The sequence below is a fragment of the Lagenorhynchus albirostris genome, chromosome 20 (genome assembly GCF_949774975.1).
Source record: "Lagenorhynchus albirostris chromosome 20, mLagAlb1.1, whole genome shotgun sequence".
Lineage (NCBI taxonomy): Eukaryota > Metazoa > Chordata > Mammalia > Artiodactyla > Delphinidae > Lagenorhynchus > Lagenorhynchus albirostris.
In genome coordinates, this window is record NC_083114.1 from 29,412,640 (window position 1) to 29,428,574 (window position 15,935).

Consider the following 15,935-nt stretch of genomic DNA (forward strand, 5'->3'; position numbering starts at 1 on the left):
TCACACCGTCTCTGTGACTTTGTCATCAGCCTCCCTACCTCAGAGACAGATAAATAGAGCCAAGCCAGACGGTTCACCCCAGCCTCCTCTAACGAGCGGGTCGGGGATCCTTAGCCGGCAGCCTTGGAGCCCAGGCCCCTCCTGCCCACCACTGGTCCTCCTGGCAGGGCCAGGAAAGCCACCCCTCCAGGATGGGCTGAAGGGGTCTTTGTCCTCATAGATGGATTCTCCTACCTCCCCCCGCAGGACAGCCCTGTCCTGGCTGAGATTGAGAGCATGTACCCGTAGAACCAGCAGCCCGGAGCAACCATAAACAGAGAAGCAGCCACCCTCCTTGACTGTCTGATGAATGGGGGCCTTTCGGTAAGGTCGGAGTTTGTTTGTTATTAGAGACCTAATTAGAAACATGAGAGGGAGCCGAATGGCGCCATGCTTGGCCAATTAGTGACATGCATGCGCCCGCTTTGAACTTCAAGGACACAGAGCTATTAGCGCTTACATCAAACATGGATTAAACTCCTGTGCCTTTATAATCATTAAAGACGGGCTGCTCAAGTGGAAAGCCTTTTGTACAGGTCCTCAAGGGGCTGCCCCTTGGGCATCCTTCCCACTCCACCCCCTGGCTGCTAGAGCCCCAAACAGTGAGTTTCCATGAAATGTGATCAGGCAGTAAGTACTGAGGGTGCTAGGGCATGCCAGCTCCCCACAGGACAGCCCTCAGCAGACTGGAGTCTTCGGGGACTGAGACCAGCCCTCTGGTTGCACTTTCTAGGGTGGGAGGGCTTCCTTTCTCTCTGGCAGTGCCCTTTCCACCTCCCCCTGACCCCAGCGATGCCGCATGCCTGCTTCGTGCCCGGTCTTGTTCTGGGATGTGGCACAGAGGAGGGTGGTCTAGTCCTCAGGTGAGAGGCTGACCCCTGTCTCCTGTGGCAGGCATGGCCCAACCTCAGGGAGCCCCCGGTCTGATGGGGGAGACACCCCCGCCACCAGGGAGCTCCCAATTTGGAAAGGGCAGCAGGACCCATGCCCTCGGGAGCTGGCATTCCAACATTGGCGCTTTGATTCCTTGTCCTTGATTTTGTGACCTCTGTGAGGCCAAGAAATATCCAAATAAACAGAAGAAACCTTGTCAAACTCTGATGCGAGGAAGGACAGCTGGGCAGCGGGATTCGGTTTAAAAAGCAGCCCGGGGGAGTAGCCTGGAGACCAAGTGAGAGCTGGTTTCAGTCGGTCTGAGGCACTGTGAGACCCTGGACACATCCCCTCGTGGCCCCAGCCCTCGGTTTCTTTGTCTGCAGCCCCAGGGCAACAAAACCCGTCTTACTAGTTGTTTGGAGCGTGAACAGGACGGTGTTAAACGCCTGCCAATGCGCCTGGCACGCAGTAGGTGCTCAGTGAACCTTAGTTCCTTTTCTAGCCTGGCACCCCGAGAGACCACAGCTTCTAGAACCCTGTGCCCCTTGCCTCCAGACCCCGTTTTGCCTGAACTAGTATGAGGCTTTCCCCTGCCCCACCTTTGCTAACTGGGACAGGGCATCACCTATTCCTTCCGAGCTTTTCATCGTGACTGAGGATACTACAAGGATGTGGTTCTGGCCTTGGGTTTCATAGCGTTTTCTGTTAACAATAGTTACAGTGAAGGAAGTGTACGCTGGGGCTGCAGTGAGTGGAATCACTTACAAGACACAAGCAAGGACCCGACCCTTCTGGCGGGGGGCGGGCAGGGTGAGAATTAGAAAGCGAGCACGCACAGCGCACACAGCACGGCTGGGGCGCCTGGGTCCATGCGGGGAGAAGCCAGACTGGTTTCTTTTTTGGAAAGATAAAGAGGTGGGTGTGCCTTGGGGACACAGGGGGTCACCCGAGCAAAACACAGCCAGGCAGATTCTCAGGATTAAACTAGGAGCAGCAGAACTGCTACAGAGAGAGAGGGAGTCCTTCCCAGGCCGCACACCCCCTAACCTCCTTTCCTTCTGATTCTCAGGTCAGGGAGGGCTGGAATGGGAGGCTCTGGCAACGCCCATGTGCTGCTCCTTGCCCATTCTAACCTGTGTGGGCCTGGAATCTGAAACCAGTTAATTTAGGGAAGAGGCAGCAGGATGTGAGTGTTAAAACACCCACCGCCTGCTTCAGTCAAACCATAAACATTTGTCTCTGGGGTTGACTTTCCTTCGTCTTCTGAAGCGCTTGAGAGGCTCAGGGTGGAAGTGTTGTTGAAAGGCTGCTTTGTATCCCAGAGGAATCGGGATCACCACCTTGCGTTCACTCCTGTGGCCTGAGCTGGAGCGGCCCCTGGGGTCCCTTCCTTGGGGAAGCTGCTGCAGCCGGGCAGACAGTTCACACTGGCAGAGCGAGTACCACCTCGGCCCCAGGGACTCACGTCGTGGCCTTTCCTTCCCTGGGGCCCCTCTCCCCCTTCTTCCTTAGAACATGCAAACAAGGTCAGTCCCCCAAGACCCCTGGGGTCTGAGAGAAACAAGAACCCGATGGTGGCCCCAGAAAGTTCGTTCTTTGCCCTCATGACAAAAGCTTGGTTTCTTTGGCCATCGGGCCCAGGCCCACTAAGGCTACTGCATCCCCAGAATTTACCCCGTGAGCAGATGGTAGCCAGCCACTGACCCCCTTCCTCCCCCTTCCCTCCATCCCGACTAACGCAGCCTAGTCCTTTGGTTGGAAGAGACACACCCACACCCGAATCAGGGCTGATAAGAAAAAAGCATCGAGATGGAAAGAGAATGAGATGTTTTCTGCTGAGATTGTACAACAAGAGAAAGTATAAAGTACCGGCCACAAAGCCCTCCTCGGATATAGGTCCTCTGCGGGTGCTTGGGGCTGCCTGCTCACACTGACCTGAGTGGTAGTGTGAGTATCCCGGTTCACTAGTAACCCAGGATGTGAGGGTTTTGGAGCCGACCAGCAGTGAAGTTATCTCTTTAGGGGATGTGATTTGACTGGAAGCTGAGACCATTCTACAAAATAATGAGTCCCAAGTCTTAGGTTCCACTGTCCATCAATTCCCCACTTAAGATAGACCAGCACTAACCAACGGACATCTACACTGACCTCCGTAGTCTGAAGCAGGCTAGGTGTTGAGCAAACAAGCAGAAACTGCAGTCTTCTAAGGTTGCCACCACTGAAACCGACAGTCGGGATGTTTGTGACGCTGACTCCCTCCGCCCAGTGAACGAGCTGACACTCTGCATGTGTCCTGTGCGGTATTTATGATGATCCAGGCGTCTCCAGACTTGTTGATACCAGGCTGAGTTTGTCCTTCTTAGTAATATACTGGTTTGTATATGGAGACAGGGAGAGGGAGAAAGAAATACCATCACATTGCTCTCTCAAGCCTCCCCCAGTTTTAAAGTATGTCTTCTCCTTGCCTTCTGAAATAGCTTGAATTTCAGCAGAGCTTAAAAAAAAAAAATGTTGTCTATAAAATTGATTGTCCCTGCTTCTGGGTCCCTGAACTGATTTGACTTAAATTGAGTGTGTCATACAGTTTTCCCAGGTTAGATGTAACTGCTGGCCCTCTCTATCTCCCTCTGCCCCCTCCAGGCTAAGCTCTAGGGGGAAAGTTTGAGCCAGGATCCCTGGGACACAGTGGCCTGGCAGACTGCTGGATGCAATTCCCTCCTTGCCCTGCTGGTAATTCACAGCTGAGGGTTTCTCCTTCCGTTATCAGAAGCAAGTGTATCTTTTCAGGCTGACCTTTCCCATCAGACCACCTGCATTAATTTACAGTGGGCACGCCTTCCAGAGGGCACAGTGAGGCTGCAGACTGGGGCTGTCAACTCTGTTTCAAGGAAGGCCTCGGCTGCCTGGTTGCTCAGAGCCCCCCAGCAAGGAGAGGGGCTGTTCAGAGGCAGGTCTCCGCTTCTGACAGCCACCTGGCATTATGGACCCAGCATCCACTGGGCCCCCCGTGTTGTAGGGCAATCGGGCAGCTTGCTCTTGCCCTCCTCCTCCTGTAGGGCCTCCTCCTTTACTGTGTAACCAGCCAGTGCGCAGTGCGAACCTCCCGAAAGAAGAAAATCGCTTTGTCCCTAATGCCTTCCCACCATCAGACAGCGGGAACAGCCGCCTGTGTGAGAACCTCCGGGTTCTCACACAGGGTCCCGTGAGAACCCGGAGGGTCCCCGCCTTCCGCACGCCCCCCGCCTTGAGGGGTCCCTTGCTGACATGAGACACAGGCTCTGCTGCTGTGGAGTTTTAATCCGGGCGGAGAGAAGCATGATATAGACAAGGTGAGTGTCGGAGGGGCGGTGACTCTGGCTTCTTTTCTCTGGCATCAACCTATCAGCAGAGCCCCTCTACTCATTCCTTTTTCAGTCGCTTTCTTTAAATTCTCTAAAACAAACAAAAACCCCTAAAATCTAGTGTGATGAGTTAACGCAGCCCTGCCCTCGAAGAATATCACATCGGCTTATGCTCCGGGTCCTCCCTTCTGCGGGAGCTGGGGGTTGGGAACAGGGCCACGACACCGTCAGCCCAGACCAGACTCCCCTCCCTTGTCCCTGTGGGAGGCATAATGAGTTCTGCTGGGCAGCAGGTTACCTTCTGAGCTGGGCTTGCTGACGACGGGCCCACCAACTGCATCTGCCTTGTGAGCAGGACACACTCTGTCCCAGAAATGTCCTGGGGGCCTCGAGGCCCCCTCCTGAGATGAAACCTGGCAGCAACACATAACTCTCCAAGAAGATGATTGAAATTGTCTCGAGGGCTGGCCCTGCCTTTTGGCGAAACGTGAGACCCACGAAACGAGAACCCAGGCCTAAGGCTGGGACTTGGCAGGACCCTGGCTGGTCCCAGATATGTGGCCTGAGCTCATCTGGAAAAGACTTTGGAAACAGTTCCTTTCTCTGGATCAGTAATAACCTACTTTCCAAGCCTTAGAGCCAGAGGCGCCCTCCGAGGGGTGCCCCCCCTTAGAGTCCTGGGCCCTAGCTTTCTGCCCCAGGTCCAGTGGCATCACTTTGGGATCATACAGAAGTACTGGGACTTCCATACCTTTCCTAGACCTACAGTGAGTCCTGATTCTCACTGCCCTCCCCCACAACGTCCCCACCCTCGGTGACGAATTCCACTCAGCCCGGCGCCTTCTGACGGCAGCTGGGCAGAACCACATGCAGACTGTAAGCCCTCCGTAAGGCAGGCGTCTCCTGGGTTTGCTGTGAAACCCCGAGGGGCCCACGAGCTTTGGGTCCAGCCCCTGCAGGTGAGCGTCTGAGCCTGCAGGACAGACCTTGGATGAGGTCTCTGGATGGCTTTCCTGGGTCAGCCATCAAGGTGTTTTCTTCCCTTGATGGGCAGGAAGTTCCTCCTTTTATCTGATGCGAAGTACCTCCAGATTTAATGCCAATGCGTTTCCCTCGCTGGCCTCTGGATATAGTGTCCTCACTCTCCTGCCCCCAGTCCCCAGGTCCTTTCATCAGGTCCAAGGTGATTAAGTGCACCAGGTGGATGAAATAGAGCCTTTTGGGAATCACTTCCCGATTTGTATGGCCAGTGAGTTGTACTCTCCTACATCGGATTTTCCTAAATCTGCGTATGGTACCTGTCTTGCTGGGCTCTGCATAGACAGCTGTGTCAAATATAGGCGTATTTGTTTTGTACTTGACGAGTTCCAGAGCACCGTCTCTTGCGTTTTCGCCACAGCCCACGGAGAGTCAGGCTGAGTAGGGCAGGCAGCACTCACGTGTCGCAGGTGAGGACTCCAACCGGTGAGGGGCTGACACTCAGGCGTGTAGCCGGAGGTCAGGGCCAGGGTCACACTCAGGTCTTCTGACTCCAAGTCCAGTGTTCCCTTTCTCTGCACCATAGCTGCCTCCCTGAGCATAGCTGCTGCCTGGACCCAGAAAGTCCAAAGGGTGCTGGGGGACAGGGCGAGGCGTAAAGAGGAGCCTGCCCAGTGTTAAACCACCGCTGTGGGCGCTGCCCAGAGCAGCCGATGGGAAGTGACCCTGCTCCCTCACAGTAAGCCCCCAGACTGCAGCTTGGCCCCGGGCTCGCCCAAGGCCACTTAGCACTCACAGCTTCTGCTGCAAAAGTGCCAGGGTGTTTGCAGGACACTGTCCTCCTCTGGGACAGGAGTCAGAACGTCCGATTTATAAATCTCAGCACTGTTTATTCAGCAGCACATACCGAGACCCCTCCCTCCCTCCCCATCGCCCCCCCACACCCCCTAGCTGAGCAGGAGACAGGCGTCCTTGCCCGTTAAGAATAATGTCCCATCCCCTCTTCCTGACCTGATCCTGGCCTGTGGGACATTTCTGGCCCCTCAAAATGAGCCTGGAGGCAACCTCCAAGGAGACAGACCATTGAAAATTGACTTGAGGGGTGACTGGAACAGAAAGCACCCTTAGGTCAGGGGCTCAGAGTCGTGCTTCTCCCCCTGCCTCTCCTCTCAAGGTCACAGCTTGGAGGGGAGGGCCTCCTCCTTTACTGTGTAACCAGCCAGTGCGCAGTGCGAACCTCCCGAAAGAAGAAAATCGCTTTGTCCCTAATGCCTTCCCACCATCAGACAGCGGGAACAGCCGCCGGCACGTTGGCGTGTGCAGTGCCCTGCCCCTTTCTTCCCCAGCAGCAGAGCCGCTGCTGGGTAGAGCATTCCCAGAGATCGTGGGTTCGGGCCATCCCATTGGCTTGTTAACATGCTTTCTGGAGCCTGGGTCTTCCGCCCACAGAGAAAGAGGGAGTCATTGACCAAGGGGCCCAGAGACCCGGCCCCTCCATGCCCTCAGCCTTTGAGGGTGCAATCCACTGTCCAGAAGCCTAGAGAAAAAGGACCAGCCCAGGACCAGGTGCTTCTTGCCTGCCAGCTGCACCCTCGGCGGGAACCCACAGCCTGATCCTTCACCCTTGGCTGGGGACTGTCTGCAGGGTGACTCTGAGCTGGGGCTCCGGCATTAGGAGGGCAAGTGTCTATTCACGCGAGACTTGGGGTTTTAGAGCTGCATTTTAATACAGTGCCTTCTCAACCGTGATACCGGTGTCATTTGATGGAAGAGGACTGAGGGGGAGGGGCAATGTAGGCCTAAGAAGAGCTGCTTACTGTGAAATTCCCTTCAGGCCAACTCTCAAGCTGCAGGCCTCCTGGGCACACAGGCTCGTGAGAGGTAGCCGGGGGCTGGGCCAAATACCACCAGCCCTCCTGTCTTCTAAGCCTCCGGAGGGGCGTGTTTCAGGACATGCCGCCTCCTGTCTCCCAGGCTGCCTCCTCTGGCTGGATTAGTCTCTGGATGGCCCTCCCCCTGCTGGCAGAAGCCAAGATGGAGACGTCCCTTCTCCCTGGCTTCTAGATAGGTGGGCCTGCCCACTGTCCTCCTGGATCCTCATCTGGACACAGGAGAAAGGGGTCAAAAAGTCTTCCTATCTTGCACTGTGGCCCACTGCCCACACCCCTGCTCTCCACCCTGAAACAGAGCCAGCTAGATACTTTGTTGGTTACTTGGTATAGGAGCAGGGTCAGCTGCCTGGGTGAACCAGGAGTCCGCTGTCTGAGCTCCCTCAGTTTTCCTAGCCCGGAGGAAGAAAGTGTGTGAGACCGAGAGAATGCTGCCTTTTGAATCTCGCAGCTTGTTGCTAGCCTCAGTGGGTGAGCAAGGCCAAACGTTATCTGCAAGTTTAATCTTCTGTATTCAAAAATCCCGTCCCCTTTGTCTGCCGGTGCCTTCCCAAATCAGCAACTCACTTGCTCGAAGCCTCTGTGATTTTTTTTCTCTTTAACCTGTTCTTCCCATCGGCCAGTTTCTTCCTTTCTCAGCACAGCTTCCAAGGGGCCTGAGCTTGGGGCCTCCTGCCCTAGAGGCCATCCCAAGGTAGCAGCTTGCCTTTTCTCTGCTGAGTCGAGAGCCAGGCCCAGCTTGGCTTGCTCTCCTTTGCATCTTCGTGTCCCGTCCCAGTCTCCAGCTGGCCTGGCTGGAGTGCATCTTCGGTCTCTTCCCATCCCGGCAACAAGTGGGTAGAAATCAATCCACATCCGGCTCTTCAATCCCCCCGCCCAGAAGTGAGGGGCTCCAACCACAGGTCCGCGGGGCAAGGCCATGGCCCAGAGCAGACTTGCAGATGTTCTTCCCTTCTGCCACTGAGGGCGGGTGGCCACAAGGCAGAGGGAAGTGCTGAGGGGGGCAGGAGGGAGAAGGCTGTTGGGAGGAGCAGCCCCTGGGAGCCATGGAAATGCGTGGAAGCCAGATTGTCTGGTTCTTTGAGATGGGTTAGTTGTAGCCCAGAACTGGCCAGCCCCAGACTCACCTTGAGCTTTAAAAATCAATGAGAACTTATTTTTACAGTTAAAAAAAAAATTTTTTTTTTTCCATTAGGGAAAAGAAAAAGTTTAAGCTACTAAGGGGACATGAAGATGAGACAAAATGAACCTGGTTGACAGGCTGTGGCCCTTGCTGGGGAGGGAATGATGGAATTTGGGGGAAGCTAAGGGAGGGAGCCCGAGGCAGTGTCTCCTCCCACTGCCCCCTCCACACTGCCACTCTCAGCGTCTGTGGGTGTGAAGTCCCATCTCTCTGTAGCAAAGGTACATTCCTAGCTCTTTTCCTGTCTGGAGTCTATATCTGGAGATAACCAACAGAAAGCAGACATTTCGGTCAGATATGCTTTAGTGATAAATTGGTTCAGTCAGTATGCTCTGAATTCATACTTGTCTTTTTTTTTTAAACGAAAGGAAAAAAAAAGTTTAAATCCCCCCTTTCCTTCTACTGCAGGAGGTGAGTGTGTGGGTGTCCGGTAGAATCATTGGCATTCACTCAGCTTCGGCCCCAGAGCCTCCAGCTTCGCCATCCCCACCCCATCCCCTCCCTCCATCCCCAGCTCTCCACCCCAGAAGGGAACCCTCTGCCACCATCATTACTGTTATGTTAAGATGCCCAAATTTTCCATGACATATCCCATCCTCCGACCACGTTCAGTATTGATGACGTTCATACAGGGATATAAATGGGAGGGGTGGGCAGGGAGGGAGTAGCCAGTGGGGAGGGGGGAAGTGGTTGGTGGGGGGGGAGGGGCGCTGAAGATCTTTTTTGTCTTTTTTTTGTTTAAAACAAATTTGTCATTTAATGGATCCAAAAACAAACCAAAAAAGAAAAAGTGAAAGAAAAAGCAAATCAAAAATCCCCTCCCCAAAGATTTTTTTTTCCTGGACACAAATTGCTTTGTTTCCTGTCACATTTTAATATCAATATTAACACAATGTGTAGTCTAAAACTAGTTCCTTTGTAGTTTGCATGGGATGTGAATGCTGTCTCAACGTGCCCAGATCTAGACAAGACTGCATGAGCATCAATTCAGATGTGGAAAAAAAAAAAAAACTCTTTCTCTCTCTCTCTTCCATATATACCTCTATTTCTATTGTGATAATTTGGTGGGCAGTGAAGCACCTCCGGTTGGTTGCCGTAGTGTGTTGAATGATTGTTTTTTTCTTCTCTCTATTTTTGGAGCTCCGAGCTTCTTAGTAGTAGCCTGGGCTGAGTATTCTTGAGTCCCTGCTGATGTCTTCGCATGGCCTTGGTTCAGTGTTAGAAGTTGGGCCTCAGCTGTTTTTCTGGAGTGTTTGGCTTGTAATGACCGGTGCATGCGTGGCTTCTGGCCTCATACCCAGCTCTATTCTCTGCACACCAGTCCTGAATAGCTACAGTGCTCAACCGAATTTTGGCGCGCCCGCTTCCCCGGCAGGCTCCAACCCGGCGCGGCCCGGAGGCTTCCCGGGGGCCAACAGCCCAGGACCTGTCGCCGATCTCTACGGCCCTGCCAGCCAGGACTCCGGAGTGGGGAATTACATAAGTGCGGCCAGCCCACAGCCGGGCTCAGGCTTCGGCCACGGCATAGCTGTAAGTACCTTCCTGCCCCTGCCCTCCTGCCCATGTCCTGTGGCACCCCGGGGCGGGTATGCCAGAAAAGCCCAGAGGTGGGAGGCCAGGAGAGGGCAGCGGGCCCCCATCCGCATCACGTCAGCCATCCAGGGCCGAAGCTCCTTCGTTTAGGTGCTTCCTGAGCACCTGGGGGTCAGGCACGGTGTGCAGCCACGGGTGAGTGGAGGGAGTGTGGGCAGGTCAGGTTCAGATCACCACTCCAGCACGTCCAGCCCATGCAACCTTGAGCCACGTATATAATCCTCTGCTTCCCTGGCTGTCAAACGAGTATAAGTGTTCCTCCCTCAAAAGATTGTGAGAGAATAAATGGAAACAGGATATGTCAGCTGCTGGCTCACAGTGGAGCCTCAGTATCAGCCCCCTCTCCTCGATCCCGGCCTCCTGGAGACTCAGGTGCGCCGGGACGTTGGAGCTACGGACCCGCCCCACAGGGTAGCAGCTTAGTCGGGAGGGTCACCACCCGAGGTCCAGGGGCAGCGCCGGGGCCTGGGACATAGCGTGGGGTGCAAGCCCTGTCCCAGGAGGTTTCCTCCGCTAATGTTTCTTACAGTTTCCAGGTTCCAATAAGTTCCCATTTGCGTTCTGTAGCTGCGCCTGCCCCCGAAGGCCAGATGCATTTGATATTTGTAATGCTCTGTGGTTCTATAATCTCACTAATCCAGGCAATGGAAATTTGCTTAACAGATTTGCATGCTGTTTTCAGATTGTATTGTTCTTCCCCCTCGCAGTGTGTGTGAGCATGAATGTGCCTGAGCCCACTTACTCGCTTGTCCCTTCCATTTGGAAAACAGAAAATCGGCCAACCTCACCATCTTGGAGTCAGTTTGATTTTGAGCTGAGGTGGGAGTGTCTGCTGTCCCAGGTCATGTCCCTGTCGGGAGAGCCCTGCCTCCCGAGCTGTGCTGGGGAGAACAGAACAAGGGCAGACGGTCTGGGCACCAGGGCAGCCCGTCCCTGACCCTGGTGTTAGAAGTCCTCCATCCCCACCTCAAACGCACGTCTGTGCACTCTCATGCATGCACACACACTCTCCACACACTCACACACACACACACACACACACACACACACACACACACACACACACACACACACTTCTGCCATCCCTGGCCTGTGCGGTCCGGGTCCTTGTTGAATTCCACTCCCGAGCCAACATCACTTAAGGCAGTAGTTTGATAAGTCAAATCCCCTCGGATCAGCTGTAGTACCAAATCCAGAGTAGTATTATTCAGCTTAGAGCTGCATCAGTTTGGGAGACCGTCTGTCACCACGTAGAACACAGCTCATTTCCATTGTCAGTGCCCAGAAACACAGACCCTATTTGTTCATGAAAACCTCGGTCTCTGACCTGTGTGCCGTGATGGTTTCTGAAATAAGCACATCGTCACGTTTGGTCTGCACGGGCCTTGCTTTCTCCCCAGCTGGAGCCGTTGGGACTGTGGACAGAGACACTGTTATCTTTGCTCGCTGGGGCTCGGGGCAACAGTGCCCATCATTTTCGGCGCAAGCCCCCCTTTCCTATCACCCACCCACCCCTGTGAATCTGGCTCTCAATTTTCCCCTGGGTGAGCGGACAGGCCGGGGGTGGGGAGTCGGGGCTGGGAAGGATGTCATTCTGGCCCCTCGTGGCACGGTGTCTCAGAATTACATATTCATGCTGGCAACCACAGTCTAGTCCTAGAGATAATTTCCTTTCCCAGAATATGACAATCTGTTCCCATGTATAGTGTGCTGATGACCTTAACAATTGTGCAATTTTAGGGACCTTTGATTGCAACGGCCTTTACAAATGGATACCATTGAGCAGGTGCTTTCGTTGCCATCTCACTCTGAGGTATTACCTTCTCTGCCACGTGTCTCGCCCGCTGGGCGTGTCCGTACATGTATGCGCCCTGGGCATGCAAGTACGCACGGCCCTGGTCTCCTCACGTCCACATCTCTCCTTCCTCTTTCTGGACCCCTTTTCAGGGGGGTGGGGGGCAAAACAATCCAGTCTTTTAATCTCTCATCCCTCCTCCAGCTTAAAGCATGACCCCACTTTTTTTCTTTGATTCTTTTGATTCCTTTTCTTTATCTTTCCCACCCCTCATCTTTCTCTGTCTTGAAATACAATCAAGAGTATGGGAAACTGGAAGGAGATTTTGTGCTGTGCCCGTCCCAGGGGGACGGAGGCAGGGAACCGCTGGGCTTCTGCCAGGCCTGGAGGTAGGAGGGCGGGCAGGATCCTGCGAGCTGGCCTTGTGGGTTGCTGGGCCCTTTCAGCTCCCCAGAGCTCGCTGGGCTCGGCCAGTGGGGTTCATGCAGTCAAACAGCCAGACTCCATCTTTTAGTGAAAAGAAAACATTTTTGCCAGTAACTGCTGAGTAATTATCCAGATTACCGCACGAAAAGCAAATTAAATTAACGACATCACCTGCGTTACGTGGATTTGGATCCCTGCCAGTTTCCTAACCTTTTAAACTGAGCTCAAGTTAATTAAACATTTTTTAAATCACTTTGATGGGGATATGGAAGGGGTGGAGTGGAGGAGAGGGGAGTTGGGGCAGTCAGTGAGGGAGCCTCTTGCCACGTTCTCACTGAAAATGAGTATCCATCATTCTCGGGAAGGGCACCAAGGAGAGCGGTTCTCTCGCGAGAGCTAAACGTGACCCGTGTTAGCGAGTTAGTCTGAAGTCTTGAGACATGAGTCGATTTCTTTGGAAGAGAGAGGGCGACAGCCAAGGCCTGGGAATGGGTCCCACTCATAGAATCCCAGCTGGGGCGTGAACGCCTTTCACTCCAGGAGCTGGGACGTAAAGGAACAAGGCTGGAGACGGATTTGCCACTTTGGTTTGCAGTCAGCAGGATGCCCCTCGTGTAGAGGGCTGCTTCGGGCCCCTGAGCCAGCCAGGACTCAGTAGGGTGGGCCCAGCTGGGGGACCAGGTGGAGCCGAGCTCCATAAATCTCTTGAATTTCTCTAATATTGCTGCTAAGGAATCACCTCCACTAACGCAACTGCCTCTCTTAACCAAATAAACCCCGTGTGTGAATTCTCCCCACCCCTCGCCTACACTTCCCTTCCAGCACTGACCCAGCCATCGCTGGCCGGCCGGAGCCAGAGGCCACTAACAGTGTGAAGGAGAGCTACTCACGACTAATTAAGCTGGGTCTGGGGGCCCCAAGGGAACTAAGATTCCTCTGAGAGCAAGGCAGACTGATGTACCCGAGAACGCTGGGGATGGAAAGTGGCACCAGCCCTTTGTAGAATCAGTTGATGAGGGGATTGAACAACCACCAGCGCTTCTTCCCTCCCTCCCCTGGAAGTGGAGGGTGGTGTAGGTTTCCTCCCATCTCCTCCCCACACCCTCCAAGGCCTCTGCAGCGTGTCCATGGGGGTCGGGGGAGGGCCGAGGCTGCCCCCAGCGCAGCCTCCCTCATCCACCTTTAGGACTCAGAAGGATGGAATAGATGAGAGTGGAGGTAACCACCTGCCCCCTCCAAAATGATTAAGTGGGCCAATCGAGTCACATGGCCGCACCAAAACACACACTTTGTCCCCAACAGAGGTGACCCTCAGACATTTGGTACCATCCATGAAGGAGGGGCCCAGGCTCACAGTCATTCAGGCAGATTCGATTGGCAAGTCTGTGAATCCCGGGCCTGTTTTTATTTCCTAGAACCAAAGCTGATTATTTGTTGTGAATGTTTTTATGTGTCCTGACCTTGAGTCTTTGGTATGTAATAGGATTTTTTTTAGTAGAAATTAGCATTTTCAGTTATTGACAGTCATTGATGGGTATCTCATAAAGACAGAAGTTCTTAAACATTAAGCTTTGAAAACAGAAGCTTAACCAGAGCTGCCCTCTCCCCAGCAGCAGGCGTGGCTCCGATGTCACAGCTCAGGCTGTGACCCCAGTCAGCGGTTAGCCTGGCCATTTTCCAATGTCCTCAGTAGCCCAATGTAGCCGTACTTTGAAAGCTCTAGTTAAGCTGGGACGAAGTGAGAGAGTAGCATGGACATATATACACTACCAAATGTGAACTAGATAGCTAGTGAGAAGCAGCCGCGTCGCACAGGGAGATCAGCTCGGTGCTTTGTGACCACCTAGAGGGGTGGGATAGGGAGGGTGGCAGGGAGACTCAAGAGGGAGGGGATATGGGGATATATGTATACATATAGCTGATTCACTTTTTTGTACAGCAGAAACTAAGACAACATGGTAAAGCAATTATACTCCAATAAAGATGTTAAAAAAAAAGAAATGGGAAAAAGATAAAAAATAAAAAGTTGGAGTAAATGGTATGCTTGCCTGACATTTCTTCTTTCTCCTCCCACCCCCACTTTTTGTTCTCTTCTGGACACCCTCGACCTTCTATGCCCTGCAGAGCATACCTGGATGTCCAGGCAAGACTGGGCGAAGTTTCTGAGTGGCCCTTTGTTTAGGTGATGTCATCAGACCTGTTCCCCCACCAGCCTCACTCCCCATCCCAACCAGAGATGGCTCACTTCGGATCGAGGGTTGACTGCATCTCATCATCTCATGAATCTGCTGTAATATAAGACAACAGCTTTTAAATGTGTATATATCCCATGATTTTGGTTTTGTTTTATTTTTGTTTTTCTTGATGGTTTCCCTCCCTCTTCTCTCTTCCCCCTTCTCCTTTTAAATCTCTTCAGATCACATTTGGTAGTGATTTTGACTTAGTGCAGTAGTCATATAGCTTTAATATCTAGTTAAAAGCTAACCATAGTATAATTGTTATATTAAGGTATTATTTTTTTCTTAAAAAATTTTTTTTTGCTTGTTTTAATTCTGTTCTCACTTTTCAAGGATGCTGAGATGGTAATATTACTCTCAATATTTTGGTACCAATTCTGAGACTGTATGAATTTTCAGGTGGAATTTGAGCACACACAGAAGCGAGGTTGTGAAATATGGAGCGGGAGGTGGGCGTCAACTTTCTACTTTGCATTGTATAAGAAGTGAGATGTAGTAGGCTAATTAACAGACTATAGCGGTTCTTTTTTGTGCTGTCTCTTTGTTAACCTAAGTATATCTATTTTCGGCAATAAGGTAAGGACGACGATGTTTTGAGTGTCCTCCTTTTCTATAAGTGCTTTTTTTCTGTTGAAAGAGGTGATATTATAAGGTTTTTTGCAGTTGTGAATTCTAAAAAAAGAAATGTTGTAAATACAATTCCATTAACTACATAGAAACTATTAAGAAAGAGAGAATCAAAAATATTTTTGTGAGGGAGTCGGTCCCCGGCAGTTTGATGCTCTGTGGATGGAGGAGGGGAGTAACAATAAACCAAGTCAGTGACTGAGACCGAAGAACACCCAGCTGCCAGGCCGACCCCACGACAAGTTAGAACACTGGTTAGCTCCTCTTGTCTGTGTGATAGACCTAAGAACTGTATTAGTGTCATACCAGCATATTAACCTCTCGTCTGTGCACAGCTTCCAACGTTACCGTCTAGTTAGATTTTTATTTAAAATATGAAAAACTGCTTTTCCCAAGACGTTTTTTAAAAACAAAGCTACAATTTTAATATTTAACATATTTAATGTTTCAAAGCACACCTGTTTGGCTTGGGTGGGGCGGGGTGGGGGGACATTCTTTTTCAGTCTTAATTTTTAAATATTTGATCATTTTCTATCGTCCAATCATTTCAGCACCTCCAAAGGTCCCTAGGACACTTTGCCTCTCTTCTTCCCCTGTTCCCCATCCGCCCCCAGCTCTGGGGGCCCGTGGGCCAGGAGTGGATAAGCCTGCATTAATGAAACCTTTTCTCCATTCACTTTCTATTTACCAATTAGGAAAGCAATCTTTCGGTTTTGTTTCTTTTTTTTTTTTTTTTTTTTAATACCTCAGTGCTGCAAGTATCACCAGAGAGGCTATGGAAGAATTTTTTTTAATTTATTGTAGATGTAAACAGAATTTAAAAAAATAAAAAGTATAAACATCGCTGCACTGTGACTGGTGGGAAAAACTGACCGTTTCCTGTTTGCACATGTTGAACATTTGGCTGTTATAATATATGGTCCTCAGATGGGGAAAGATACTTATGATGAA

The 15,935-nt window shown here is 52.0% G+C and overlaps 1 protein-coding gene across 6 annotated transcripts in view; it reads left to right on the forward strand.

The window, feature by feature from the left end:
* Nucleotides 1–15,463, forward strand: part of MSI2 (musashi RNA binding protein 2) — a 386,560-nt gene extending 371,097 nt beyond the window's left edge. Inside the window, exons 13-15 of one of the 6 annotated variants that reach the window (XR_009537419.1) lie at nt 9,682–9,836; nt 11,640–11,712; nt 14,245–14,302. Coding sequence is in view for 5 of the 6 variants with exons in the window: in XM_060133050.1 (XP_059989033.1) it covers nt 9,628–9,836; nt 11,640–11,681 (251 nt within the window). In the remaining variant the exon portion in view is untranslated. Of the gene's footprint in view, nt 1–9,627; nt 9,837–11,639; nt 11,713–14,244 lie in introns of all 6 variants that reach the window. The other 5 variants (XM_060133050.1, XM_060133052.1, XM_060133054.1 and 2 more) reach the window with 5 other exon arrangements.
* Nucleotides 15,464–15,935: the final 472 nt, after the last annotated feature.